Source organism: Eretmochelys imbricata, chromosome 3, assembly GCF_965152235.1.
Source record: "Eretmochelys imbricata isolate rEreImb1 chromosome 3, rEreImb1.hap1, whole genome shotgun sequence".
Lineage (NCBI taxonomy): Eukaryota > Metazoa > Chordata > Testudines > Cheloniidae > Eretmochelys > Eretmochelys imbricata.
Window position 1 is genome coordinate 48,075,883 of NC_135574.1, and position 27,608 is coordinate 48,103,490.

Below are 27,608 nucleotides of genomic sequence, written 5' to 3' on the forward strand. Positions count from 1 at the left end.
CAATAGCACAATCACATTTTCCAGTATTTAAAAATATTTTTCTCTCCCCTCATCCTGTGTGAAAGACCCATTAATGTAGGGCAGAGGTTCTCAAACTGTAGTCCACGAGCTCCATTCAGGTGGTCCGCGGATAGTTCCCTCTAAGGTGCACACCTGGGCAGCCGCACACTAGAAAATGAAGGGCCACCCACCTAATTTAGTGGAGCCGCGCAGGCTGGCTCCACTAATTAGGTGCCTGGACCCTGGAAAAGACGTACACGTAAGGTGCTGTGGTGGCCTTGGGGGGAATAGGGGGTAGGTGGGAGGGGGCAGTGGGGTGAGAAGAGGGGGTGGGAGGAATTTGGGACGTGCTGGGCTGCGGCGGCCAGAGAAAGAGGTGATGTTCCCCAGCTCCAGGGCTGCAGCTGCCGGGGAGAGACGGCCCTCCTTCCCAGCCTCAGCTCTGTGGCTGCTGTGGTCAGGGACAGACCCCACTCCCTCCCAGCCCCAGTTTGGGGGCTGCTGCAGTGGGGGAGAGAGGACACATCCATCGAATTGGAAAGGTAAGACTACTGATATTAAAATATGAGTTGTGTGCTTTTATTTGTAGAACAAAAAAAGTTCATTATTAAGGTTTTTTATATAACGCTTTTAACCAAAGCGCTTTACAATAGTTAGCGAATGGTACAAACAACATTTGGAAAGATCATTAAGTGGTCCACCGAGACCCTCAGCAATTTTCAAGTGGTTCGCAAAAAAAAAGTTTGAGAACCACTGATGTAGGGAAAATTAACTAAAAGACTATATGATGCTAATGTGAAATTAACTGTACACAAAATGCACAAAGCAAGCAACGTGAAAAAAAATAGGGGAAAATATTTTTCTCATCTCTTTCAGCTACAGTAATCCTAGAAGTTGTCTGTAACAAGAGTAGGTAAAAATATAGAAAGAAGTATGATTTTTAAGATAGTGGTAGCCCTTTAACTGAATCAATTAGCAATTGTTTCCTGTATCTCATATGCAGGTTTTGGGGGTTGTGGTTTTTTGTTTTTGTTTTTAAAGGCGGTGGAAGGATCCCAGACCTAAAGTGCAAGGGAGAGAGATTCTGAGCTAGCCTCGACTTTGGTGAGTTAGACAAGTCACATACCATCACATTTTTTCCTCAATATAAATACTAATAATTTTACAGGCCCTGGAACAATCAGATCTATGAGAGTGGGCCTCATTCCCTGGGAAGAACCGAACTGCATTCAGTAGGATTCCACATATGAGCAGACATCTGCCTGTGTGGACTCCATTGAACTCAATGGGGTCTACCCATATGGATCCAATTGTGGGACTGGGGCCTTATTCAGTAAAAATACTCCCCTCCCCTTAGCGCTTAATGAAGGCTATGCAGAACAAAAGGACTCTTTGTTGAGTATGTATTTATAGAAACTCTCATAAGATTATTAATTATTACATATACTACAGTAGAACCTAACATGTGCAAGGCAGTTTCCAAACACAGAGTAAGACACATTCCCTGCCCCACAATCTGTAAAGAATAGTAATGCTATCAGAAGTGTGAAAGTCTTGATTCCCATAGAGTATGTTTTATTCTGGTATATTTTTATTAACTGAAATAAATAAATGCAATGGATAAAAATCCATAGACCAAAGTGTTACAATATTAATTTCAGTGTGAGATAGAAGCATCCCACCAGCTCTGGTACCAGCAGACTTCACCAAAACAGCATCTACTTTACAAATAGTTCTGATTGAACATGAGGCATGGAGGAAGTATGCCAGGGCATGTACACTTGGTGACTTCGTGCAATTCTACCAGTGCTCCCAACTCACATCACTAATGCTTACAAGGTGCAACATTTTCTTCCCAGCAGGTGCACCCCCATTGCCTGTTTCTCACTTCATAGTCCCTTTTTCAGATACTCAGCTGCATATCTGTTTATAAAGCTACTGTTAAAAATCCCCCACTTTATCTCACATTTGGATTATAAAGCTGTCAGTATACACTTCACAATCATCTTTTCACTTGCTCGTTTAATGATTTCCTGCAGCATATTGATTATGAAGATAAGTGAAGTGTGGGATGCCATCAGGTTCAAAGATAGAACTGTGACATTTATTTTGCCCCTTTTAAAATGTGTGTCAGTCACAAGGGCAGAAAAAAGGGACATATAAATAGATTAATAAAGAATGTCAACCAAACATTCAGGGGTCCTGGAACAATTTGTATAATGGGGGTGCTGAGAGCCATTGAACCAAACTGTAAACCATGTACATAATGGAATCCACTTCCAGGCAGGGGGTGCTGCAGCACCCCTCCCCCCCGCACCTCCACCCTAGTTCTAACACCTATGCAAACATCAGCAGGTTTCATATTACAGCCCAGCCTGTTGTTCTGGTCCTCTAGGACATTCTAAGAGAAATCGTGGGACTGAAGATCACTAAAGAGGATGACTTAACTAGTGTTAACAAAATTACTAATATAAGTCTTACAAACTATCTTTGCAGAGAGGAACTATGAGAATTCAATGTTTGAAAACTGTTTTGCCAGAGGAGGACTGCTGGATGGGGCCTATAATAGCGTAACTAATAGGAAATGAATTGTTTAAATTACTAAACTGGAATGTTAATGGACTCCTATCAAAAGCTAAACGTTATGAGAACTTTAAAGGACGTAAGGCAAATATTATTACATGGCTAGACTGGACACCATTAAGAAGAAAGCAAATACCGCACTGACTTGAACATAATATTTCCCATATATAGGGCCTGATACTGCATTCCTTGCGTACCCAAAACTTCCCTTCCTTCCACAAGAGGTGTGTGTGTATGTATGTAAGAAATGCAGGAACGTGCCCCTGGAATATGCAGCACAATAGCTAGGGCATTTACTTTTTTAGTGGTATTCACACAGCATGAAAAAGCAACTGTGAAATTAGAAAATGGCTGAATACTGTAACCATGCCTCATTTTTGAAAAGCTAAACAACATGTAACTTTGTTGAGGTCTACACAGGTACAATATGAGGTCAACAGATAAGACTTTATTCTGGTTAAAGCACTTGACTTAAATAGTAGTTTTTCTTGGGAAATTAGCTAGAAATTAGAAGCTAGATTTCCAATATTATTTGTCTTTCTTTAAACTGAGATTGTTATTCTGTAAAGCCAACCCATAATGAAGCTATACATTGACATAAGTGATTAGATATTCAAGTAATAAAATCATAGAATCATAGATATCAGGGTTGGAAGGGACCTCAGGTGGTCATCTAGTCCAACCCCCTGCTCAAAGCAGGACCAATCCCCAATTAGATCATCCCAGCCAGGGCTTTGTCAAGCCTGACCTTAAAAACTTCTAAGGAAGGAGATTCTACCACCTCCCTAGGTAATGCATTCCAGTGTTTCACCACCCTCCTAGTGAAAAAGATTTTCCTAATATCCAACCTAAACCTCCCCCACTGCAACTTGAGACCATTACTCCTTGTCCTGTCCTCTTCTACCACTGAGAATAGTCTAGAACCATCCTCTCTGGAACCACCTCGCAGGTAGTTGAAAGCAGCTATCAAATCCCCTCTCATTCTTCTCTTCCGCAGACTAAACAATCCCACTTCCCTCAGCCTCTCCTCATAAGTCATGTGTTCCAGACCCCTAATCATTTTTGTTGCCCTTCGCTGGACTCTCTCCAATTTTTCCACATCCTTCTTGTAGTGTGGGGCCCCAAACTGGACACAGTACTCACCAATGTCGAATAGAGGGGGACGATCACGTCCCTCGATCTGCTCGCTATGCCCCTACTTATACATCCCAAAATGCCATTGGCCTTCTTGGCAACAAGGGCACACTGCTGACTCATATCCAGCTTCTCGTCCACTGTCACCCCTAGGTCCTTTTCCGCAGAACTGCTGCCTAGCCATTCGGTCCCTAGTCTGTAGCTGTGCATAGGGTTCTTCCATCCTAAGTGCAGGACCCTGCACTTATCCTTATTGAACCTCATCAGATTTCTTTTGGCCCAATCCTCCAATTTGTCTAGGTCCCTCTGTATCCTATCCCTGCCCTCCAGCGTATCTACCACTCCTCCCAGTTTAGTATTATCCGCAAATTTGCTGAGAGTGCAATCCACACCATCCTCCAGATCATTTATGAAGATATTGAACAAAACCGGCCCCAGGACTGACCCCTGGGGCACTCCACTTGACACCGGCTGCCAACTAGACATGGAGCCATTGATCACTACTCGTTGAGCCCAACAATCTAGCCAACTTTCTACCCACCTTATAGTGCATTCATCCAGCCCATACTTCTTTAACTTGCTGACAAGAATACTGTGGGAGACCGTGTCAAAAGCTTTGCTAAAGTCAAGAAACAATACATCCACTGCTTTCCCTTCATCCACAGAACCAGTAATCTCATCATAGATTAGATTAGTCAGGCATGACCTTCCCTTGGTGAATCCATGCTGACTGTTCCTGATCACTTTCCTCTCATGTAAGTGCTTCAGAATTGATTCTTTGAGGACCTGCTCCATGATTTTTCCGGGGACTGAGGTGAGGCTGACTGGCCTGTAGTTCCCAGGATCCTCTTTCTTCCCTTTTTTAAAGATTGGCACTACATTAGCCTTTTTCCAGTCATCCGGGACTTCCCCCGTTCGCCACGAGTTTTCAAAGATAATGGCCAATGGCTCTGCAATCACAGCCGCCAATTCCTTTTGCACTCTCGGATGCAACTCGTCTGGCCCCATGGACTTGTGCACGTCCAGCTTTTCTAAATAGTCCCTAACCACCTCTTTCTCCACAAAGGGCTGGCCATCTATTCCCCATGTTGTGATGCCCAGCGCAGCAGTCTGGGAGCTGACCTTGTTCGTGAAGACAGAGGCAAAAAAAGCATTGAGTACATTAGCTTTTTCCACATCCTCTGTCACTAGGTTGCCTCCCTCATTCATTAAGGGGCCCACACTTTCTTGGCTTTCTTCTTGTTGCCAACATACCTGAAGAAACCCTTCTTGTTACTCTTAACATCTCTCGCTAGCTGCAGCTCCAGGTGCGATTTGGCCCTCCTGATTTCATTCCTACATGCCCGAGCAATATTTTTATACTCTTCCCTGGTCATATGTCCAACCTTCCACTTCTTGTAAGCTTCTTTTTTATGTTTAAGATCCGCTAGGATTTCACCGTTAAGCCAAGCTGGTCGCCTGCCATATTTACTATTCTTTCGACACATCGGGATGGTTTGTCCCTGTAACCTCAACAGGGATTCCTTGAAATACAGCCAGCTTTCCTGGACTCCTTTCCCCTTCATGTTAGTCCCCCAGGGGATCCTACCCATCCGTTCCCTGAGGGAGTTATGCAATAACAGCCACAGTTATTGACATTTGGATGAAGGTCTTGAGCTTTTACTACTTGAAACATTTTTGTGGTGTAGCAGGTGTTTTGTCTTTTCTACAGGAATGAATAGTACATGGAATCACATTACTTTTCTATAGTGAATAGTCAACAACTGATACGCCAAAGTGGCTAAATTTGTCGGACTCAGAGGTTTCCTTCTCAGACATCTGTAAAAATGGCTCTGGACATCTGGGGTGAGAGTCAATGTACTTTGGAGCCAAAGACTGTTTCCTGAATTTAGTGAGAGTTGGCTCTGAGGCCCCTGATGTCTCAGGGCACAGGGAAGAATTAAAAAAATAGGTGATATGACAGGCTTGAAATGAGAAGGACGGGGAAAAGAAAAAAATGAGTAGGTAGGGGCAGAGAGTAGGATTAAAGGAAGGAGTAAATGCATGAGAGAATAAGACCACTTTGTCTCCCCCTCTTCTCTCTCTTTCTGTATCTCCTTTCTGAAACACATATTTAAAAAAAATTCTGCAGCAACACGCACCTGCCCCCCAGGAATAAATGTGTTATTTTTAAATAAGGTGCTCCAGGGTTTCAGCATCAGAAATAATGACCCAAGTATGGAAAAACAGGGCTTTAGTGCTAGATAGCAAAGAGCAATTAGACAAATATTTTTCAGAGGTCCTTAATTTCAAAGCAAACACAAACATATAGCACTTGAACTCCAAAATATCCTCTCCAAAAAACAAAAACCAGAGAAATGAAACGCATTTCAGTCTTACCATTTCTGCTAGGCGAAGAGGTTGTAGAGCACCTCTTTACAATCCTTGAAGAAGCAGGGTGGGACCCCTACCTCAGCAGAACACTTGGGATGGGAACTGTCTACCACCTGGCTAGAACACCACATCCCCAAGTATTGCTACCATGTGACCAGAACACAGGCTATCATTGACAGTAGTCACTTGTTAGGTGCACACACAGTCCAGTGAATTATGCTTTATGTCCCCCCTGGATTCTCCATGGATTGTGCCCCAACCAACAGGATCCTGGACGTACTAGCTACCGTCCCTGAACAGATGTGATAGAAATTGTCCCGCAAATCACTATTTTAGGTCTTAGTGACAGTCAGGTGTACCTGTTGCACAATATACTTATAACACTTGTTTTGTGATTGTTTTTCATAATTATAAAAAATCTACAATTCCACAAAACACCATCATTGTACCATACCAGAAGAAAGAAAGAAGTGCTTTGTAGATTGTAGTGGCAGTCTGTAGTGCTGCAAAGATTGAATGAATAATAGAAATGTGACTCTGTTGGTTCCTAATACCCCTAATATAGCACATGGATTGTACCAGAGCACTTGGATCAATGACTTCATGGAATGTGTTGGTGGACATTTAGCTTCATAGCTTCCAATACGATGTAAACATTTCCTTGCTGAAAGTTTGCATTGCAAGTACACTGCAGCTTATCGAAATGGATAACATTGGTCAGCAGTATTTTCTTTTTAATAGCTTCATTTTGAAAATTCCAAATAAATACAAACGTTCACTTTTTGGCTTTGCAAATATTTATATTGTACTTATTTTAACGGGTGGGGTTTTCCAACACACTCAGTGTTGGTCTAACTCTGAGGACCATGTTTCAAAAACTCCATCTCATAGCTCTTCATCTTCTAAATATGTTTTATAAAATCAAGTTTTAATTTTGTGTGTGAGGAAAAAACGGATACGAAAGACTTCTGGCTATGCAACAGGAAGAGAAAGCTACCCTAACTGAGCAGAGAAGGATTCTTCTCAGCTGGTGTTGCAGCGGTGTTGGGGGTGTGGCCTGAGCATGCTGTGCTCTTGTGACCCCTGTCAGCATAATGGCCTTGTCAAGGTTCCTTCCCCACTCTGAACTCTAGGGTACAGATGTGGGGACCTGCATGAAACCTTCCTAAGCTTATTTTTACCAGCTTAGGTTAAAACTTCCCCAAGGTACAATTATTTTACCTTTTGCACTTGTACTTTATCACTGCCACCACCAAACGTCTAACAGATATATAACCAGGAAAGAGCCTGTTTGGAAACGTCTTTCCCCCCAAACCCCCTTTCCTGGGGAAGGTTTGATAAAAATCCTCACCAATTTGCATAGGTGACCACAGACCCAAACCCTTGGATCTTAAGAACAATGAAAAAGCAATCAGATTCTTAAAAGAAGAATTTTAATAGAAAAAAAAGTAAAAGAATCACCTCTATAAAATCAGGATGGTAAATACCTTACAGGGTAATTAGATTCAAAACATAGAGAATCCCTCTAGGCAAAACTTTAAGTTACAAAAAGACACAAAAACTGGAATCTGTATTCCATTCAGCACAGCTTATTTCCTCAGCCGTTTAAAGAAAACAGAATCTAACGCATATCTAGCTAGATTACTTACTAAGTTCTAGGACTCCATTTCTGTTCAGTTTCCGGCAAAAGCATCACACAGACAGAGAGAGAGGCTTTGTTTTTCCCTCCCCCCAGCTTTTGAAAGTATCTTGTCTCCTCATTGGTCATTTTGGTCAGGTGCCAGTGAGTTTATCCTAGCTTCTTAACCCTTTACAGATTAAAGGGTTTTTCCTCCGGCCAGGAGGGATTTTAAAGGTGTTTACCCTTCCCTTTATATTTATGACAGGCCTCTTGAGGACTGTTACAAATTGGCATAGTTCATAGCACTCCCAGGGCTGCTATAAACTATGCTTGGTATAAGACCAGTTGAAAACTGATCTAAGGAACAGATAGCCCACATATAGCTCTTTGTGCCTATCCCCTCCAGCTCTGCTCCCCATTTATTTACAGGGTATAGCTGAGAATTCAGCTTTTTTTTTAGTCCTTTCCAATGTTTGAATAGTTCAGCAGGACCTACTGGCCTGTAGGCAGATGGAGAAAAGTTTAGTTTCTCTGCATTAACTTATCTATTACGTGGTTGGGCTTCACTTCAGAAATCTTGTCTGGCTGGAATTATTCCCTTTGAGTGCCATCTTCTCCCAAAAGAATGTAAGAATAAAGTCCTGAGCAAATTTGTCATCAGCTGTTATTGGTTTAAGGCATGTTTGCCTTGCTCTTTCTTTCTTTTCCCTGCAAATTTGCAGACTGGTCTCAGAGTAGAGCACCACATTGTGTATCCTAGTTATTCAATAGTCTGTCACTCAAAGTAAAATCAATAGCATCTCCATTTTGTTTCACAGAATGCATGTCTGTTTGAGACGCAGATGGAGAGCAACCTTAGAACTTTATTGCAGGTTGATGGATCTTCAGCATTTTAGAAAATATTAAGGAGGATGATTGGATAATTGTGAGGCATTCCTATAGAATGCCAGGGGCTGATTCAGAGTGTGAGATTATACAGAATTGCAGAGGCCTGCAAATTATAACACAGATCCGTAACATCTGCCTACACACCAAATAAATAAAAATTATGCAGTCAATCAGAGGTTAATTTTATCATCTTTAATGTATGCAAACTCAATTAGGAATTGGGATTAAGATGGAGTGACTGAAGGAGAGATGTTAGCTAGCCTTATAAAATGTGTTAAATAAATGTATATTTCTACAGTGTGCAACACTTTTGCTCCATTTGAGTGTCTTATGACCCTTGTTACTGTTTTCTTTAATAACTATTTTTATGTAGGTGCTCAGTTGCTTGAATGAATTAGAATTGAATTAATGTATATTAGATGCACAAGCATATCATGTAATTGATTAAAATCTGATGGGACAGAACCTTCAGCACAAATAATATTTTTCACCTGATTGTTGGCTGTGTACTTAGCTGCTGTGTGGAAGGTTCCTAGGTAGCAGTTAGCCTGGTGTCTTTGCTCTGTAATGTCAGTTTCTTTGAACATAAAATCTACCCATTACATGGATATGTGATTATAGAATGATGTCAGTAACTTCCTTATAACCCAAGGTTCTCCCTTTTAACTCTAGTAAGTGTAAAAAATAAAATACTTGGCCAAGTGAAGAAGTACAGCAATACTTTGAAAAGGAATGTAAATTCTTCTCCACCAAAAATACCTAAAGACTTCTGTAGAAGCTTTGAAAGATTTCCCTACCTGACTTAATATTGACACCAAGGGCTAAATGAAGCTCGATGGCTGTACACGAAGGAAGAATTTGGCCTTCAGTGTTCATTCACTGGATTACTTGTCTGTCTATACCTCCTTTTTCCATTCTGTGATCTCAGCTAATTAACCTGCGTTTGATTTTGACAAGTATCAGCACTCCCTGCGAGTGACCATGGACCAATAAGAAGGTCATATTATTCACATCTAGGTGAAAAGTGAGAAATTTGGAAAGTTACATTATGTTATAAACAAGAATGTTTGTTTCAGTGGGTACAGTAATTATACTCCTACTGGGAGTTAAATTAACCATTTTGAAATATTAGTTAATTGTTTCTTATTTTCTCAGCACTAATATACTTATCTATAGCAGGCTAAGATATTAATTTATTAATTCATTCTCTTTTCTATGCATTTATTATTTGCAATTAAGACTTGATTAGCATGGAACTTAATTAAAATTTAATTATTTACCTTCTTGTGGTTTTAACAGATAAGATATAATTGTACCATCTGCAATTAAGTATTGGGTTTTTAATTAATTGTTAAATTATTTATTGAGTTATACTTTATCTATACACTTCTGATCTATGCAAATGTAGCTACTCATTTATTTATTAGTTTAGAAATGTACTGTCTTGATCCTGCTCCCACTGGAGCCAATGTGAACTGTGCCACTGGTGCCGTTGGGAGTAGTATAGGTTGTTATATTAGTACTCTGTAAAAAGTGACATCGAACATCTAACATTTCCCATACCACAGTATTTTACACCGCAGCTATATTTCCTAGACTTAGAGGGCCCGTTTTTGTTCTCAGTTACCCTGAGAGTGACTGTAGAAGTGAGCATAGGGGAAGAATGGGGCTCAGTATTAAACACATTTATAACCCATGGAGAAGTAAATATTGAATTTTTAAGGGTGCCCACTGTGACTTTAATTTTCCTGATATCTGCTGGGAGAGCACTACAGCGGTGCATAGATAATCCAGGAAGTTTTTGGAAAGCGTAGGGGACAATTTCCTGGTGCAAGTGCTAGAGGAGCCAACTAGGGGGGGAGCTTTTCTTGACCTGCTGCTCACAAACCGGGAAGAAATAGTGGGGGAAGCAAAAGTGGATGGGAATCTGGGAGGCAGTGACCATGAGTTGGTTGAGTTCAGGATCCTGACACAGGGAAGAAAGGTAAGCAGCAGGATACGGACCCTGGACTTCAGGAAAGCAGACTTCGACTCCCTCAGGGAACGGTTGGGTAGGATCCCCTGTGGGGGACTAACATGAAGGGGAAAGGAGTCCAGGAGAGCTGGCTGTATTTCAAGGAATCCCTGTTGAGGTTACAGGGACAAACCATCCCGATGTGTCGAAAGAATAGTAAATATGGCAGGCGACCAGCTTGGCTTAACGGTGAAATCCTAGCGGATCTTAAACATAAAAAAGAAGCTTACAAGAAGTGGAAGGTTGGACATATGACCAGGGAAGAGTATAAAAATATTGCTCGAGCATGTAGGAATGAAATCAGGAGGGCCAAATCGCACCTGGAGCTGCAGCTAGCGAGAGATGTTAAGAGTAACAAGAAGGGTTTCTTCAGGTATGTTGGCAACAAGAAGAAAGCCAAGGAAAGTGTGGGCCCCTTAATGAATGAGGGAGGCAACCTAGTGACAGAGGATGTGGAAAAAGCTAATGTACTCAATGCTTTTTTTGCCTCTGTCTTCACGAACAAGGTCAGCTCCCAGACTGCTGCGCTGGGCATCACAACATGGGGAATAGATGGCCAGCCCTTTGTGGAGAAAGAGGTGGTTAGGGACTATTTAGAAAAGCTGGACTTGTGCACGTCCAGCTGGATGGGCTGGATGAATGCACTATAAGGTGGGTAGAAAGTTGGCTAGATTGTTGGGCTCAATGGGTAGTGATCAATGGCTCCATGTCTAGTTGGCAGCCGGTGTCAAGTGGAGTGCCCCAGGGGTCGGTCCTGGGGCCGGTTTTGTTCAATATCTTCATAAATGATCTGGAGGATGGTGTGGATTGCACTCTCAGCAAATTTGCGGATGATACTAAACTGGGAGGAGTGGTAGATATGCTGGAGGGCAGGGATAGGATACAGAGGGACCTAGACAAATTGGAGGATTGGGCCAAAGGAAACCTGAAATCCTTAGGTTCAATAAGGATACGTGCAGGGTCCTGCACTTAGGATGGAAGAACCCTATGCACAGCTACAGACTAGGGACCGAATGGCTAGGCAGCAGTTCTGCGGAAAAGGACCTAGGGGTGACAGTGGACGAGAAGCTGGATATGAGTCAGCAGTGTGCCCTTGTTGCCAAGAAGGCCAATGGCATTTTGGGATGTATAAGTAGGGGCATAGCGAGCAGATCGAGGGACGTGATCGTCCCCCTCTATTCGACATTGGTGAGTACTGTGTCCAGTTTGGGGCCCCACACTACAAGAAGGATGTGGAAAAATTGGAGAGAGTCCAGCGAAGGGCAACAAAAATTATTAGGGGTCTGGAACACATGACTTATGAGGAGAGGCTGAGGGAAGTGGGATTGTTTAGTCTGCGGAAGAGAAGAATGAGGGGGGATTTGATAGCTGCTTTCAACTACCTGAGAGGTAGTTCCAGAGAGGATGGTTCTAGACTATTCTCAGTGGTGGAAGAGGACAGGACAAGGAGTAATGGTCTCAAGTTGCAGTGGGGGAGGTTTAGGTTGGATATTAGGAAAATCTTTTTCACTAGGAGGGTGGTGAAACACTGGAATGCGTTACCTAGGGAGGTGGTAGAATCTCCTTCCTTAGAAGTTTTTAAGGTCAGGCTTGACAAAGCCCTGGCTGGGATGATTTAATTGGGGATTGGTCCTGCTTTGAGCAGGGGGTTGGACTAGATGACCTCCTGAGGTCCCTTCCAACCCTGATATTCTATGATTCTATGATAAAATGAATACTCCTCTGAACAACTAACAAATAATGTGAGTTTTGTTAAAGAAATATATTCCATGGTATTAGTTGAGTATAAAGTCCAAGTCTTCACTTCTTCAGAATGTATGTCAACAGTTTAAAAAATAATATTTAAACAAAGCTCCACCATTAGTTTTTAAACAGTATTCTAATCACCTCTATCAGATTGATAATGAACTGAAACGAAAGGAATGTCAGCATTACAAAATACTGTATGGCGATCCCTTTGGCTCTAGTAACTGTGAAATATGTCAATGTTCTGAAAAGTTTACTTTACATTTGCAATTAATATAATTATTTTATTTAGGAGCCTAAATCTAAACTATCTCAGGAATTTCTAAGGTGCCTACCTTGATAATAACTATGTCCCTAGCTCAGCAAAGCATTTAACCACATGCTTAATTTTAAGCACATGCCTATGTTTTCTGCTGAATAGGGATGGGATTACTCTCAGAACGTGTCCATATGGAGACAGTACAGAGCAAGCCTGGGGGTATATTTACAGCTGACTAGCACACCAAGCAGTAAGTCACCATGTGGACACTGCTGCTGTGTGGCAAGCTACGGCACTTTACATTCACATCCTAGCTTGCCACACACTAATCGGCAGGTCTACACTAGAAGTGCTACATTGGCGCAGCTGCACCAATGTGTGTGTGTCTGGTGAAGACTGATGCAGCTCTGCCAATGTAGTGTCTCCTGCCAACATAGCACTGGTGTGGACAGTGCTTAGGCCGCTGTAACTTGCGTCGCTCATGGGGGTGTCTTTTTCACACACCTGAGCGATGTACGTTAGATTGATTTAAGCAATAGCGTAGACCTGCCTTAAGCCTCCATGTGGACAAGCCCTCAGACTTAAAGTTCAGCGTGTCCTTAGGTGTTTTGAATCCAGGCCTAAGTGCCAAGATTTTACATACCTGGACATAATTAAAGGGACAGTGATTCCCACCCTCTCCTTAGAGTCCTACCAAATTTTAAGGGATTTCTATTGGATGACTGATAACAGGATTTTGATGCTAGTGTGAGGATCACACTTTTGACTTACTCTTAGTGAATCTGTTTGGGATGTACACTGAGCAGGTAAAAGTGTGACATTCCACTGAGGACATTCTGGTTAATTTCTCCTGGGGAGAAAGGAGGAGGAGGATAGCATGGCAATAAGTGAGCAGAGGAGAAGGGAAAAGAAGGAAGAAAGGAAGCAGCAAGAAGAAGGGGAAAGGAGGAGATGAAGAAAGGTGTGGCAAATCCCCTCACTTATCGTCAGGATTCCATACCACTATCACATTCAAATGCTTCTCTTGGCCTCTCTTCATCTTTTCTTTTCAGTTTGAATTAGGGGCCAGATATGGCAATAGATAAAGTATATAGCTACCTTCTGCAACAGATTATGGAAGGTATATATGCAAGTATGTTGTACTGAATCCAGGATAACAAAGCTAGAAACTATGGGTCAAACTCGCCCATAATGCATAAGCAGGTACAGCTCTCTTGACTTGTGCCCTTGTTGCCAAGAAGGCTAACGGCATTTTGGGCTATATAAGTAGGAGTACTGCCAGCAGATCAAGGGATGTGATCATTCCCCTCTATTCAGCATTGGTGAGGCCTCATCTGGAGTACTGTGTCCAGTTTGGGGCCCCACACTACAAGGATGTGGAAAAATTGGAAAACATCCAGCGGAGGGCAACCAAAATGGTTAGGGGACTGGAACACATGACTTATGAGGAGAGGCTGAGGGAACTGGAATTGTTTAGTCTGTGGAAGAGAAGAATGAGGGGGGATTTGATAGCTGCTTTCAGCTACCTGAGAGGTGGTTCCAGAGAGGATGGTTCTAGACTGTTCTCAGTGGTAGCAGATGACAGAACAAGGAGTAATGGTCTCAAGTTGCAGTGGGAGAGGTTTAGGTTGGATGTTAGGAAAAACTTTTTCACTCGGAGGGTGGTGAAGCACTGGAATGTGTTACCGAAAGAGGTGGTGGAATCTCCTTCCTTAAAGGTTTTTAAAGTCAGGCTTGACAAAGCCCTGGCTGGGATGATTTAATTGGGAATTGGTCCCGCTTTGAGCAGGGGGTTGGACTAGATGACCTCCTGAGGTCCCTTCCAACCCTGATATTCTATGATTCTAAGACTAGTGAGGCAACATTTCTTCACCATGATTCTATGATTTCACTCAAGGTACATCCACGTACCCTGCCAGTACATTTAGCTGTATTTCCTTCACACAAAAGATTTCCTTAACATGTTCTTGGGTCTGTGCTGTCCTAAGAGAATGTTTTATGTCACTCTTTATTTTTATATCTGCATGCAAGCACTTGCCTTTAGAAATACTGGAGTCAAAACAGAACTTTGATAAATTTGATCAATATATCACCTGAGTTATGAAGGAGATGATGTCAGAAAGTTCAGGTGAACAGAAAATATATAGGCAAATATTGTATTTATGTATATTAAGCGTCTTTTGCTGTAATCACACATGCATACAGTTTGTCACCTGCAGAAGTGTTTGCAAGATCATGGCCTACGGCCACTGACCTCACAAAGGCTCTCAATTGGACTAATTGGGTCTGCTTATTCATATCCCTTTGCAGAAGCAGGGCCTAAATCACTTCAAATTTATCTTTCCAAGAGGTAGTTTATAAATCTCCAAGTCATTATTCTTCCCATAAAAGTACTACAACGGTAACAGCTCTGCAAGTGAATGTTCAGCTAAAGAAAGAAAAACTGTTTCCACTATTTCTAGCCTTATTAGCTTAGACTAAAACCTTATTTATTTAAATTTTATGTTTACAAACTCCAAATTTGAGGTCTTAAACTTTAAGGCCCATTTAAAGAGAATGATATAGTAGGATGTATTTAATTACAATTTCTGATAAACATTTGTTTACTAGATATTGTAAATACAAACAGAGATTACTTTAAATTTTGTATTAAAGGACACTCTTGAAGAGACCCCAGATACAAACTCTCTCCTCCCCCACCCCACACACAAAATTAAAACCATATCTTTAAAATGCATCTCTAGTATAGAAAAAGATTAACAGCCTCTGAAACAAGGCAGCAATTATCTAAAATTGTAGGGACAAATGAATGGCAGTTAATCTGAGAATTGCCTTTTTGCTGCCAATGGTTGGCAGTCTGTTACTAATGTATGTTGGGGTTGCCGAGACCCTCGGACAATGGGCACATTTCTTATACATTCACATACATAATAACATCACAAAAGGGGGAGTAGCCACTCTGCAGCATGCTGCCCCTTCTCATTAGCTGGCAGAAGTCCCTCTGCAGGGACACATGCTCATTTGGGGATTTGTGGGGTTGAGGTGTCAGAGTGAACAGGGAGCCGTGAAGCAGCTGCTATCCGGAGCATGTTTCCTCAGAGTCTAGCACATCTACAAGAGGCCATCCAGCCGCAATATACTGTTGGCATGACCAGCCTTCATGACTTCTATCCCACCCTACTCAGGAAGAGGTAGTGCACATCTGCAATGGGGAAGCTAATGACAGAACAGCTCCTGAGGGAGTCATGGTGCCAGGAAGGACTTACGGAACAGCTTAGAAGAAAAATCTGCTTTGAAGTAAAGATTGGGTTCCACAGGATTTTGATCAGATTTTATTGTGGATGTCTGGGCTCTACTGAGTTGCCAGGTTGCTCACTTAATGGGAGGTTGTGTGGCTCAATTTTTTTTAGAAGATACAAAAAACAGATCTCGATTAGGATTCAGAGTTTCACGTGTTCAGATTCACCAGCAGGTTTGGTTTCAGTTACATCTTCTAAAAACTCGGGGAGCCCAAGTGAAAAAATGTAAAGGGCATCGATTGCAAAGATTGGTAACACACTTCCAATTCTGTGGCAGAAAGTGTCGAATACTCCACCAGTACCCTCAGTGCAGCCACAGCAAAGAGAGATGACAAAATGATTAAATAAGCCAGAAAAATTTAGACGACATATTTCACAAAATGTGAACATAAGCAAACCTTTGCAATGGTGTTTCAATATTACACTAATTAAACCTTAGTTCTGACAGTTTGCAGACGCATTTTAATTTAATGTGACTCACACATGAATTCAACCTTTGCCATACACTAAAAGCAAAAAAAGTTACATGAAACAACCACACAATCTGTTCCTCCAAAGAAATGTCTGGGCTAGATGGTTGGCAATGAAACAGCGGATTGAATTTAGAGCTAAAGGGCAACACTGTGAAGGTGAACTCACAGCCTTCAACTCTCCGTTGACTAAAAGCTGCACATGTTGCTAAAATGATATGTGCTATCCCTGGGGCTAAGTTCACTGCCATCCACAAGAAAGCTGCTGGAAAAATATTTTAATCTTTAGAAAGCATTTATTTCTAGTGAACAGCACATTGATGCCCCTCGAGTGGTCCGAATTCATAAAGTTCAAGGTCACTTCCCTCCTCACAAATTAACCAATTTAGTTCCTTCTCCAAAGAAAACTGAATCATTTTAATTTCATACATAGACACTCAAATAAATCACCCTGCTATCTGAGATTCTCTAGCACTTAGGGCAAATGCATTTGCTAGGACCAAAAAAGTTAACAACAGTGATACTTCATTTTCTCTATTACCCCCCAAAACCTTGGAATCTTCCTCTCTCAAGTTATTTATTCCACAGCAACACTGCTGCGGTCTCATTTCAAATGTTTAGTAAAACCCACATTCACCCAAGGTAATATTCCATGTCACTGGTATGACAGAAACATAAACTGACCTTCATGAGGTGTTGATTTATCCATTTTGTGAAGGTTTTCTTTTGTACTTTGTCCCGTTCATCTGGGGAAGGAAAAAGGAAAAAAAAGAGTTTTCATTAAAATAACATAGCACTGCAAAAGGTTCCGCATGGCTGATTTTATTAATATTTATAAATAAACACTCCAGTAATGTTAGAACAGAGAAACAATCTTTGAGACAGATACATGAACTAATTTAAGTGGCACTATATATAACAGCAGTATTTTTGTGTACAAATGTTCTTGCAATATCTCATTTTAATACAAAATATTTGGTTAGGCCAAGTCAAGTTAAAGCTTTTTGTATGCAAAATATCAGGTCTCCTCTACAGTAAAATCAGCATGTCTCCTTCTGTTCTTAGTAATATTATCAGGAAGATCACTCCCCAGAACAAAGACTTTGGCCTTCCATTCTCAAGGTTCCACTAAAGGGATTGAGGTGCACTTAAGAGTCATGACCACTTGCGGTAGGTCCTGTAAAATCTAATTAATCATTAAACCATTTACCAACAGAAAGACTACTGAGTAGTTATTTGACAACAAAATACTTTTTGATCACGGGACCCTCCTGTTCCAATATGCAGGGGTGTGAGGCGCTTTCATTTAAAGGTTGTACAGTCTTGAATTCTTCCATCCCTAAATGCAGGCATGGATTTCACTACACTAGCATGATGCTCCAGCTGCCAGTACTTTCTTAGGTGGGAGCTGTTAGTATTAGCAGTTTCCCCAAAAGACTGAGGCAACAGGACAGAAGCAACGGAATAAAACAGTAAGATTTTATCCCATCTACAGATGGAAAGCATGAACAGGCACTCCAAATGGTCACATTAAAGAATCAGGATCTTTCATTTTGGGCTACAAAGGAAAAGAGGTATGTGGTTGGTGAGGGGGGTTCCTAAAAAGATAGATAGCAAAAACAAACTGTTCAAATCTCACTTTAATGTTTGCTCCCTTTCACATCACTGATCAGAACAGATTTCCTACATCTATGCACAAAGAGCAAGATAAAGTTTCCCACCTCAATCACTGACTTTACCGACCAATACAAAATAGAACTAAAATCCAAGCAGAAATCTAATATGAACTGCAGACTCAAACATACTGTGTAATCACTAGACAACACTATTCTGGCCTGAGCAGGCCTGCAAAATGGAGGCGGGTGCCAGGAGCCACTACCTCTTTTTTCAGCCCGTTAACAAGGTAAGGACACAGTTGTTACCCTTGTTATAACTTTTGGGCGGTGGCTGCCCTCTTGCAAAAGGTGGGTGAAGCAGTGAAGCTGACTTCTCATGCACCAATCACTGGAGCTGGCCTACCATGGGAGAGCAGGCTGCACAGAAGATATGCTCCAGCTGGATTTTCCCTTAGTGTAAATTGGCTCTACGCCAATCCTATTCAGAGCCTGACATGATCTGATTTTACCTTTGCTAGTGTAAATCTACACTGACTTCAACTGGCCATAAAACAATATGCAGAGCTGAGTTAATTTTAATTATGTGATCTGAGATTTTAGATCATTAGCTTGATTTTCAAAGGAGCTGGGCACCTTTAGTTCCCATTGACATCAGTGGGATTTGTGGGTGCTCAGCAACTCTGAAAAGAAAGCCACATATTAATAAATAACAAGCATAACCAATGTATACACTGATGATGATCTGTATATTGTGCTTAGAAGGAAATAAAATGTATATGTGCAGCAGGATCTCTCTCTTTTTACCCTGAAAATAATAAACTATAGAACTGAAAAACAAGGAATCAGATATGTTTAGTTTCACCACAGCTCAGACCTTGACTTGTAAATTATCACCTCAGTTATCTTCTAGTCTAGGGAAAGTGAATACTGTCTGGAAATTAGGAGACCTGAATTCTACTTCTTACCGATAACGTGATTTTCAGAAAGTCATTTTCCTGTGTGTGCATCAGGGTCAGGTTATACCAGGAATCATAATACTTAGCCACCTTTATAAAGCATTTTGGGATCTTCACGTGAAAGGCGCTATGTACGTAGCAAATGTTCTTATTCATTACAGCAAATGCTGCTCATAATGTCTTGCCTAATGAGAGGGCCCACCCAGGAGTTGGGTGTCTTGGCAGTAATCGGGGTGAAGAAATCCTTCTCCACATACCAAAGATTGTAGAGCTGTCCTGCAACCACTAGTCTAGCCTCAGAGCGAATGTATCCTTCAGAGCCGTAATGTGAGGTCAATGGCCAATAGATCTGTTCGGGGTGGATCCGTCAGCCCCATCCACAATCCAACACAGCAGGGGGGGTCCCATGAAGCAGGAGCTTCATGGTGGACAGGAATGCATATCACCTGTGCAAGCTTCAGAGATTCTCTCCCTTGAGCCCACTGTACAATGGAACTGCCGCTTATTCACTGATTTGGGACCATTCATAGTGTGTTTGAGGGTGTGAAGCAGAGAGGCCGATATCAGAGCACGGTTTGTTCCTCAGCCACTATCATGACCAAGAGGGCTAATGAGAGTCTTTATGATTCTGACAGTCTAAGGCACCAGAACTGACATATAAGCACTTAAGTAACATCTGAAAACGAAGCATTCCACTTGGACAACAGCAACTCAGAGAATGAAACATTCTGAGTGTTGAAACAGACACTGTTAAATGTAGGTGATTATGGTGGGGATTGAAATGTAATGTGGATATATGGTATATAGGTAAAGTTCATACAAAGCTCTCAAGCTTTCCAGACCCTGATGTGCACACAACACGGGCCCCCAAGATGTGTGACGAAAGTAAGGGGCACAACACACAGTATTTGAGGGAAAAACCTTGGCAAATTAATTGGTCTCTTTCCCACATATAAAGTTTTTTTATAACCTTCATTTAGCGATTCAGCATTCCTGGTGTCAGTAATTTACCATAATAAGCAAGAAACCCTGGTTTGGTAAATGTAGAGTATAAAAAACTGCATGACTCAGAAATGATACAAAATCAGAAATATTAACAGTTTTAACTATTTTGTTATGGATAGCTATTTAAAATTAACATGAGTTCTCCAGATTACACGATTTAATATTCCAGCTCCCAGGTTAAAGACGTGTCTTTGTTTTGGTTTGCATGAACCAGTTATGACTACAACAAAAGTTTGTATTTTAGGACAATGCTACCATCACAACAATATGACAAAAAAAAGTACTTTGTTCCTTGTTACAATCTGTACTGCCTGTTAATTTTAAGTCTATTTTAAATATTAAAACATGTAAAAGACTGCTGCCTATAATATATACTCCTTAGGAAACTGTTTAATTAAGGGACAATTTAATTAAGGGACAATGTACCAATGCATTGTCAATTCAGCTATGATGAACACAAAAATGTGGTGTGATAGAAAACTGTCAGCTGTTAAAGACATGAAAAAGATAGAGGCAAACAACTGTAATTTAGCTTTGGTAAAGGCCAACCTCTTCAGAAATGCATTTAACTTACCTGATCTCAAAACAAAACATAGCAAACTAGGCATACTGTATGCAATGATTAAAGACTATGACAACTTTAAACACTGTGGTACAAATATAAAATTCAGAAATGAAATTAAACCTGCTGTATGAAAGTCTCTAAAGACTGATAGCACTTGCTCTTTCATGATTTCTGATAAATTTTGCAGAGTGTAACAGCTCTGCTATGCTACCTAATGCAGGTCTTATAACTTTCCTTTCCAAAACAAACATAGTACTATAAGTCTGGAAAATGCAAACCATCATATATACTGTACTACTAACCCATACAGCACATTAGTTCCAACAGTTTTGTATTCCATTCCTCCCCATGTTTAAAGAGCTGTCCCATCATTCTTTAGGAAAACTTGCAGATAAGTTCCCGAAACTTCACTTTCAAACGTCGAAGGGTTTCTGTATTTTCTTTGCAGGAAAGAGAAGTCAGAGCGACGACTGAAGCTACTCCTGGCAGACGGAAACATAGCAACTCCCCTTTTTTAAACAAACATAGCAAACATCCGTCCTGACTGCTGTTAGAGCAGGCAGAATACTAGCCCTATGAATTTCATTCATAAGAAAATTAAATATATTACATTAAATATATTTTTCTTATTTTAACTTTAAATTTGTAATTACAAATGAGAGTTCAGTTTGCAAGCTCTTCAAAGCAGGGTCTGTGTCTTCCTGTACATATGAACAGTACCTAGCCACTTGTGGAAACTACCATAATATAGATAAATAAATAATAATTCATTAAATTAAACTGAGTTTCTACAAATTCACCAGTTCTAGTGGACAGACTTTTCCGTGTCCCCCCAATAACCAGGCATATAGATCCACAGCACCGGATGAGTTTCTATGCCTGAAAGGCTCCTCAGTTTCTCTCTCCACAAATTCCAGGAAAAATTTCTATAGAATGATCCATCCAACATCCACCTTAACTATCCCAAGCTACAATATACTAGCATTTTGCATAGATTTCACATCAGGAGATCTGTAAAAACCACAGATTTTGCAGTTAAGATGCATCGGATCATCAAATCCACTAATCAATGCAGATAAACTCAAAGGGCCAGATCCCTTAGTTTGTTCATAAACAAACTAGGGAAATAGAACCTAGATGGAGCTACAATAAGGAGGGTGCAAAACTGGTTGGAAAAGCATTCTGAGAGAGTAGTTATCAGTGGTTCTCAGTCAAGCTGGAAGGGCATATGAAGTGGGGTCCTGCAGGGATCAGTTCTGGGTCTGGTTCTGTTCAATACCTTCATCAATGATTTAGATAATGGCACAGAGAGTACACTTATAAAGTTTGCAGATGATACCAAGCTGGAAAGGGTTGCAAGTGCTTTGGAGGATAGGACTCAAATTCAAAATGATCTGGACAAACTGGAGAAATGGTCTGAAGTAAACAGGATGAAATTCAATGAGGACAAATGCAAAGTACTCCACTTAGGAAGGAACAATTAGTTGCACACATACAAAATGGGAAATGACTGCCTAGGAAGGCGTACTGCAGAAAGGGATGTGGGGGTCATAGTGGATCACAAACTAAATATGAGTCAACTGTGTAACACTGTTGCAAAAAAAGTAAACATCATTCTGGGGTGTATTAGCCGGAGTGTTGTAAGCCAGACACAAGAAGTAATTCTTCTGCTCTATTCCGCTCTCATAAGGGTTCAGCTCAAGTATTGTGTCCACTTCTGGGCACCACATTTCAGGAAAGATGTGGACAAACTGGAGTAAGTCCAGAGAAGAGCAACAAAAATGATTAAAGGTCTAGAAAACATGATCTATAAAGGAAGATTGAAAAATGTGGGTTTGTTTAGTCTGGAGAAGAGAAGGTTGAGAGGGGACATGATAACAGTTTTCAAGTACATAAAAAATTGTTCTGAGGAGGAGGGAGAAAAATTGTTCTCATTAACCTCTGAGGACAGGACAAGAAGCAGTGGGCTTAAATTGCAGCAAGGGCAGTTTAGGTTGGACATTAGGAAAAATATCCTGTCAGGGTGGTTAACCACTGGAATAAATAGCCTAGGGAGGTTGTGGAATCTCCATCATTGGAGATTTTTAAGAGCATGTTAGTCAAATATCTGTCAGAGATGGTCTAGAGAATACTTAGTCCTGCCATGAGTGCAGGGGACTGGACTAGATAACCTCTCGAGATTTTTCCCAGTCCTATGATTCTATGACTCTATCCCCAGGTACACCAGTGCAGCTTTCTGCCATCTCTCTGCTCCATTCCAACTGTCACGGGAGCGGCCTAGGACTTAAACAGCCACTGCTGAAAGTTAGAACAACTTCCCAAGAAGCTATCCCACAAGCAAGGATCACCCCCACCTGACACTTCCCAGAATATCCCTGATGCCAGCATAGGGAGAAACAGCTGAGGATTCCGCTATGTGTTAAGACAAGGCAGTAGTGTAAAGGGCTTACCAGAAATCAAGTATCTGACCCTAAATTAATATTCTGTATGAGAAACACGGTGGGAGAGCTGCAGAACTGAACTAATTGGCAAGGCATAAAATATCACAGCACTCTGTACTCTTTCCCAGTCACATCCAAGAATGCATCCACAATGAGACCCATAGGGTCTGCTATAGAAAAAGACCAAATTTCCCTCTCAGAGGAAGATTCTGAGTTAATCCAGGAGGTAGCTTTTCTTAAGATATAACATATTCAGCATGCCGGGCCAAGCTTTCTGGCAGGCTGTGATAATTTATCCACCGAGCTTTCAATGATAGGCCAAATAACAAACTGACCCAGAATCTGAGGCAACCTGGACAACAGCTTGAAAGAGTTGGACAGAGGGTTTGTGAACCAGGTCTGATCAGGGTAAATAAGTATGATCAGTCTTAGATTTTCTAGAGACTTTGTAATTAGGAAGTGAGGAGGGCATAGCTAAAAAGTGCCCCTAATCTCTATTTTTCAACACTGACTAAAGACTTTCTCTACCTCTTTCTTCATTCTACTGATGAAGAGAGATTGAAAGTCAGTGTACCCCCACCAGTCACAGATCTGCAAACAAAACCCAATCACTTCCGGGACATCTCCTTGCTTCGCTCAACCATTCTGCTGCTGTACGGATTTCTTCTCACCTGTAAGAATGCTCAGATTGAGAACAGGAGCTTCTGCATTCATCCAAGTGATGTAAAGAGCTCTGATTCCCCTTTCTCCCTTACTTGTGTATGACATCACCCATTTTTTCTGCATATACAACCTTAATTTCTAATTACATATATATACATAGATACACAAAAATATTAAAAGAACATTATTAAAGTTGCAAATTCAAGCACTCAGAAGCTAGGAAATTCCAGAATTAACATTGCCTGTGCAAGGGGCATAGGACCCCCTGCCTCATTCAGGGCTCTGCTCTGAAGACAGAATTATTAATTTCCGCATAGATTTTTCTAGGGTGCTCATCACTGTAGTATCTGAATGCTTCACAAACATTAATTTATCTTCACAACACTCCTGAGTGGTGAGGAGGTACTGTTACCCAGTTTTACAGGTAGGGAGCTAAAGTACAAAGAGATTACAGTCAAAAGTATCCACTCTTTTGGGGTGCCCAATTTGAGATACCTACCACCTGATATTTCTGAATATTTCTCATTATTTATCAATTTATACTTTCAAAGCACAGCTCTCATTGACTTCAACAGCAGCTGTGAATGCTCAGCAGTTCTTCAAATCAGACCTCAGAGTATCAACCTGGGCACCAGAAAATGAGGAACACAAAATTAGTGACCACCTGTGAAAAGTTTGGTTTAAGTGATTTGATTAGCATTACTCAGGAACTCCATGGCAGAACCAGGGGTAGAATCCAATTCTCCATAGCAGCATTCAATGGCCTTAACCTTGATGTATCAGAGGATGGTCCTGGTTGGTGCCACCAGACTTGGAGACCTCTTTGACCGCAATCGGAGGGACTAGGTGGACCCTGTTGCGTTTGACCAATGCATGGGGCTGCCTATCCTGCATGTCACCTGTCATGTGCTCCAGGAGGTGAGGGCAGCCTTGCTTCTTACTTCTCTTGCCTTCCATGAGTGAGTCCTGTTGGACGAGGCTCTTCACCCACCCCCATCCTTGGAGCTCATAATCTGGCACTTGCCTGAGTTGGCTGAGCGACATCCATCCAGTCTGCCTCCAAAATGACCCTAGACAGCATCTGTATATTTGTGCTTCATACCATCCACTTCCTCGCCATTGTTCCTTCCCCAACACTAAGTGGCAGGACCTCCTGTCACCTAAGGAGGGTGAGGAACCCCTGTGGGCTAGTCTGTACTCCATCCTGGTTCCACAACCTGCCAGGGATATTAGTTGGTGGCTCCTCCATGGAGCAGTGAGCATGGGTATGTACCTGGCGTGGTTCATAAACTCCCATGATACCTGTCCCTTCTGCAGTGAGAAATAGACCCTGGTACACATCTACATAGGGTGCATCAGATTGCAGCCCCTCTTCCCTTCCTCCAGAACCTCTTACTGAGATTCTGGCTGCACTTCTCCCCCATGTCCTCATTTATGCACACCCCATCCATGGCCCCCAGGAAGTCATGGGACTGCCTCATCAACTTCCTCCTGGTGCTGGCCAAGATGGCCATCCATCATAGCAGGAAGAGGAAGCTGGATGGGACTGATCAGATAAGTTATAGAGAACTGTGGGGCCTAGTTCTGGTCCCTTATCTGATCATGTCTCAGTCTCTTTGCCCAGTAAGTCCCTGTTCTTCCCCTGCACACCAACTCCTTGGTCAGATCTGTCTCCCCACGATCCTGCCTCCATTTCCCCTCGCCCCAATGGTTTCTAGTCCTTGTATCCTGGTCCTGCCAGTCCCCCCCATTTTCTCATGACTTCCCAGCCCCAGGCTCTTTGCCCAACCAGTCCCAGCATCACTTTCTCCCCCCCCCCCCCCACCCCCACCAACTGCCTTCTTCCTGTCCAACAGTTCCAAGTTTTGCAGGACTGTCCTGCTTTGTCCCACAAAACCCCCATCCTGGTTGAAGTGGCTCCTGTCCTGAAGGGCTGGGCTTGGCTCCCTGTTCTGGGCATTGGTTCTCAGTGCCATTCAGGATTGATCCAAGCCCCTGGGTGGAGGGCATGCCAAATCAGAAGGAGTGGCATTGCGACCCTATGCGCCAGTTAAAGTTTGACCAGTTAAAGTTAGGGATATTTATAAGCTACTGAACACAGGGTTTTATGTTGGGAAACCTTAATAGGTGGCACTACTATCCCTGCCTATTATCCCTTGCTGAGTACTCTCAATTCTAGGATGAGTTTTATTATGTACAGTCTTTCTACATGCCTTGTATGTCAACTCCTTGGACTGGAAATTTACCACCTATCTGAAACAGTGATTCAATTGAACTTACCATAGTTATGAAGTACTGGAATCACATTAGTTCCCATCTGCTATTCTAAACTGGACAAACTTGAATCAAATTAAAACTCAAACACACACTGAATGGTAAAGTAAATAAATACATATCTGTGCAATGCAGCTCTGAGATATTATCTGTTATTCTAATTCACCTATGGACCAAATCCTGTATATTTTTGCAACAATCAAAATCCATATTGTATACTTGCTCACTAGTAAAATCTGAAATAAACTGGGATTCACACACCTAACAAACTATCAGTGCCCTGGAGATTTTGTGGGAAAAGCTCAAAACTATTTTCTGAAAATAAATTAGGGGTCTGATGTGGTGATCCCTGCACATCCAATGCCCTCATCAAAACTGAAAGAAGCATTGCGCATGTAAGGGCTGCAGGACTGTGCCCTATGTAGGTAGGATTAACATTTGCTATACGGAATGAAGTATTTTTAGAGAGAAGTGTTATAGGAAAACACAGAACCACATGACACTTTCAAATTAGTTTCTATCTTTAAAGAAAATAAGCCTCTATAAAATATTCAACAGCTTAGTCATTCAAAAGTAATAAACAAGTCTATACAAATGCAATGTTTGTCAGGAAAGACTGGATTCTCCTCTAAAGAACATCAGCAGCCAGTTCCTTTTGTTATGTTCCAAAAAACAACATGTAATTATCCAATCTGACAGTCCAGTTTTCTATTCTGTGACGGGTTCTTCGAACACGGGTGTATTCTGTATATATATATACACACACTATAAACTCTGCTGTTCTTGCAGTACAAGAGGAGGTCTTGGAACTTCAAAATAACATTTTATTTCCTACCACATTTTCCTCTTTCACCTGTTTTCCTCCCCCCACCTCCCACTTTATCGAGTTGAAATTCACAAGGTTGTTTGTTTTTTCCTTATGTTCCAACATTGTTAGCACAGCACAGAGTGAAGACTGCACCTCATTACTTCTTTTTTACAAGGACTGAATGGAGGAGAAAGACTTGGATTAACTGGAGAAGGCTGTTGGGAAGAAGGTCTCATTTGCCAAACAGAAAATTAGTAGAATATGGAGTAATGTCTTTGCATTAGAGGCAGACTGGAAGGAATAAATTTTGGAAAATGAAGAGGAAAAAATAGGGCAAGGAGGAAGGTGATGGTGTGGATGTGAGGGGCAGAGGCTAAGTGAAGTGTCAGAGATGACAACAAGATGATGAGTTTATGTGATGGGAAGAACTTTAATGTTGAGGGAATGTATATTGATTTTGAAGAGAGATGAGACCTCCAGGAGGAACTATCCGAAAGTCATGGAGAGATGTAGGACTAAACACAGCCCATGAAGGCAAAGGGGCTGCCTTACTAAGCACAGATGTGCATGCAAAAATGAATGCTAACAACTAGCAGGCAGAATATGAAAATGTACCACCTGATTTAGGTACATTTCTTAATAAAGAAAGGTGATCTAACTTACATTTTAAATTTATATATCAGTTAGATAAACCTCCTCCATTACACTTCCCCTCACCCTTTCTCGATTGCCATTTCTTCCTCTTTTATGTCTAGTTTAAATTCTTTGGGGCAGGGACCTGGCCTTTTTATTTTTCTGCGAAGTGCAATACACACCCGTAGTATTGTGTCAATAACTATACCGGAACACAAATAGAAATGGACCCTTTCAGAGAAAGAAAGAAGTGTCACAAA

At 41.5% G+C, this 27,608-nt stretch overlaps 1 protein-coding gene across 5 annotated transcripts in view; it reads right to left on the reverse strand.

Annotated features, from left to right (window-relative positions):
• The window catches only part of DST (dystonin), a 468,940-nt gene that overhangs the window by 284,706 nt on the left and 156,626 nt on the right, over positions 1-27,608 (reverse strand). For all 5 annotated transcript variants that reach the window (XM_077811595.1, XM_077811594.1, XM_077811599.1 and 2 more), the window contains one exon: positions 17,072-17,133. In XM_077811595.1, coding sequence (XP_077667721.1) covers positions 17,072-17,133 — 62 coding nt within the window. The remainder of the gene's footprint in view (positions 1-17,071; positions 17,134-27,608) is intronic.